This window comes from Pteropus vampyrus, unplaced genomic scaffold (assembly GCF_000151845.1).
Source record: "Pteropus vampyrus isolate Shadow unplaced genomic scaffold, Pvam_2.0 Scaffold69, whole genome shotgun sequence".
NCBI lineage: Eukaryota > Metazoa > Chordata > Mammalia > Chiroptera > Pteropodidae > Pteropus > Pteropus vampyrus.
This window is the reverse complement of record NW_011888850.1, coordinates 6,122,472-6,125,478: the sequence shown is the minus strand read 5'-3', so window position 1 is coordinate 6,125,478 and position 3,007 is coordinate 6,122,472. Positions and strand designations below refer to the sequence as shown.

The 3,007-nt window shown below is 44.8% G+C and overlaps 1 protein-coding gene across 2 annotated transcripts in view; it reads right to left on the bottom strand.

Moving 5' to 3' along the window:
• Positions 1-3,007, bottom strand: part of CHN2 (chimerin 2) — a 274,342-nt gene that overhangs the window by 8,575 nt on the left and 262,760 nt on the right. For both annotated transcript variants that reach the window (XM_011361709.2, XM_023531520.1), the window contains one exon: positions 1,442-1,519. In XM_011361709.2, the coding sequence (XP_011360011.1) occupies positions 1,442-1,519 (78 nt within the window). The remainder of the gene's footprint in view (positions 1-1,441; positions 1,520-3,007) is intronic.

The following is a 3,007-nucleotide window of genomic DNA, read 5'->3' as shown; positions in this document are numbered from 1 at the left end:
AGTTCTTCCTCTCCTCATCCCTGGGATTTTAATTTGGGAAACTTTAACGTTCTCTTGTGTATGGGTAATGTTGTATTTCTTGTCATTTTTATAATCATTCTCAAGACATTTTTGACTTTCTGTTTTTCCATTAAGCAACTATCAGTCCAATTTAACTGTCACAGACTATAATATTGTTTTGGATAAAAAAGTTTCAATTGTATAAGGACTATCAGCATTTTCTTTTATATAGGGAATTGGAAAAAGAAAAAAGTATCTCAGCAAATTTGGTTCTGATGCTAAAAAAAGCTGATGTACAGAAAACAGTAAGAGGTTGCCATATAATCCCATTTACATATTTAATAAACGTTTATTGAAACGCATGCAGCACCGTTAAGCCCCAGTGGATCAAAGAAGAAAAACATACTCCCTTCAAATAGCTCTAGTGAGGCTGGGGCCAAGCGTGCAACTCAACAATTACAAGGAAATGAGAAGACTGTTATTCTGGAGACATGTGAGACACGGAGCGGGGACACAGGACAAGGAAATAGAACCCTTAAGTCAGTGTGGGGGACTCAGGAAGGGGTCGTGAAGGAGGAAAGACTTGAGCTGATACCCGATTAATAAGGAGCGTTTGCCAGGCAGAGATGTGAACATATTCTAGATGAACAGAGCAACGTGAGCCTAGGGGCTGGTTCGTGCAGACAGGTAAGCTGTATTGCAGCATTGCTGGGGTGTAAAGTATACAGGGAGGAGGAAATGGCCATGACCCTGAACAGATCAGCAGAGACCTTGTCTCCTATTCTACTGAGTAGAGGCTCTGTCCAGTAGGCCTAAGGTTCCATCCCTTGATTGGCTGCACCAGAATTAATTCAATCGTTCATTAGAAATACAGATTCTTGAGTTCATCCAGTTTTCTGAATGAATTGCGAGAGTAGGCCCTGGCGAACTGAAATTTTAACAAATTCTCAAGAGTAGAGAACACATGACACAGTCATAAAGAACAAAGAGAGTCGCTTCCTGTATGTCCCCTGGCTCCCCCACTTCCCTGTGGGGGTGCTCCCCCACCCCTTCCCTATGCTCTCTCATTTCGAGATTGGGGGGAAGGCGAAGAATCAACAGGACCCTAAGACGGGGGACGCAGAAAGGTACTCCGGTGCCATGAGGACTGACCGTACATGTTGGGCAACCAGCTCAAAAACCTTAATGGCACCAGAAGCTGGCTACCCATTCAAGCGGCATTTTAAACTCACTTCCCCGTGTGGTCACTGTCCACAACTTTTAAGGAAATGCTTCCCTTGGAGAGGCAGGGAACTCTGAGATTTGTGAATTGTTATTCCTTGGCCTCTTGCAGAACAGCTCTCAGTAGCCATGAAACCTTTGTTCCACTGTGAATAAAATCTGGTTCCAAAAGAGAGGGCGCTAAGGATGCGCCATCTGGCTTTCAAGAACGTGAGCCTACCTCTGTCAAATGCCATTTTGACATCTTCGATGTGTTCGGTGAACCCAGAGACTCTGTAAAGGCCTTCTGACTTTAATCCTGTTAAAAAGAGAGACAGAGACTTTAGCTTCTTGAAATATCTAAAAAAACAGACTCATTTCAGATCTACACTGTGTACCATCAGAAAATGAGCTCTTATATATCACACGCTGTCATGTCAGAACTTGGACTTGTCCACCTCAAGTTTGTCTTCACTTGCTTGTGCAGCAGTGGGGACCCCAGCAGCCTGGGCTTCTTCCTGCCTGGCTTTGCAAAGCGAACCTATGTTTATGAGTTTCATCAACTGCTTCTTCGTTCATCAGACCACTCGATGCGATTTCACTGCTTTAGGTAGCAACTCGCTTTCTCCCCAGTATCATCTCAATCCATGTGTCATGCTGCGTGCGGCACTGTGCTAGGAACACACACATCCACGTACACATGTGCGATCCATATTATCCTGATTTTGTTGAAACAATCCAAATTTTATAGTCTTTTATGTTTAATCATAAATACAATACGTTAAATGTTTAAATATTGATTTAGCTGTTATACCTTCAAATAAATAATTGTACAAACAGATGCAGAAAAATAAAATTCTAATGCATGGTTCTGGAAACTTGATCATTGGATATTTAGGCTACGAAAAATATGTTTCTGTTAAATCTTCCTGACTGATTAAGATATGTCCTAAGGCCTAGCCAGGTCCCCAAGGTATCAGAAGGAACAGAGGAACAGATTTCAGACCTTTGATGTAAAAACTGGCTGCTACCAAACTATAGCTACAGCGAAAAATAAGCAAACAAATAGCTGCTTCTGCTGCTGCGGTGTATTCTGGCAAACTCTTGAGAGCTAACATACGTTCCTGTTTTTCACCTGGCAAACATTTATCGAGCGTGCTGTCTGCCATATAGAACGGTCTGCATTAGGTCCGCATTAGACACAAAAAAACGCCTGCTAGAAGTATTGCTCCTCCTCTCTCCTGAGACCACCAGAGACACTCTTAGTTGATCTTAGCTTCTTCTCCCACTGAGCCCCACTCAGCCTCAGAATCCACCTCGATACAGTTGTCCAGGTTGCCACTACTGATCATTTAATTGAGTTGGTTCAGAAGATGAGACTGGCTGTCACCCTGTTCCGGTTGGTGATGCACGGAAGCATGCCCAGCACGGCTGTACCTAGCACTGAGACAGAGGTGAGGACACAGTGGCACATGGGAGCACGACACAGGGAGCACGAACCGAGTCTGTGGACAGAGAGGCCGAGGGGGAGGTCTTACTCGTGAGCTGCCTTTGACAGACGTCACGAAGGACGGGCTGGAGTTTGCTGGTGCGGCAGAGGCTGCCAGCTCCCCCTGCAATATTAGTTCTCCCATCCCTCTGTTTTAATGGAAACTTTGAGTTTTAGAACAACATCCACTGCAATGGCCATTAAATTCTGGCAACGTGAAGAGAGCAGAGGTGAGGTGTATGGCGCCTGGGGTGTAGACGTGAAGAGGAAGAGCAGGCCCTTTCGCCCTTGGCTGGCAGGCAGATGAGATGGGGCTGG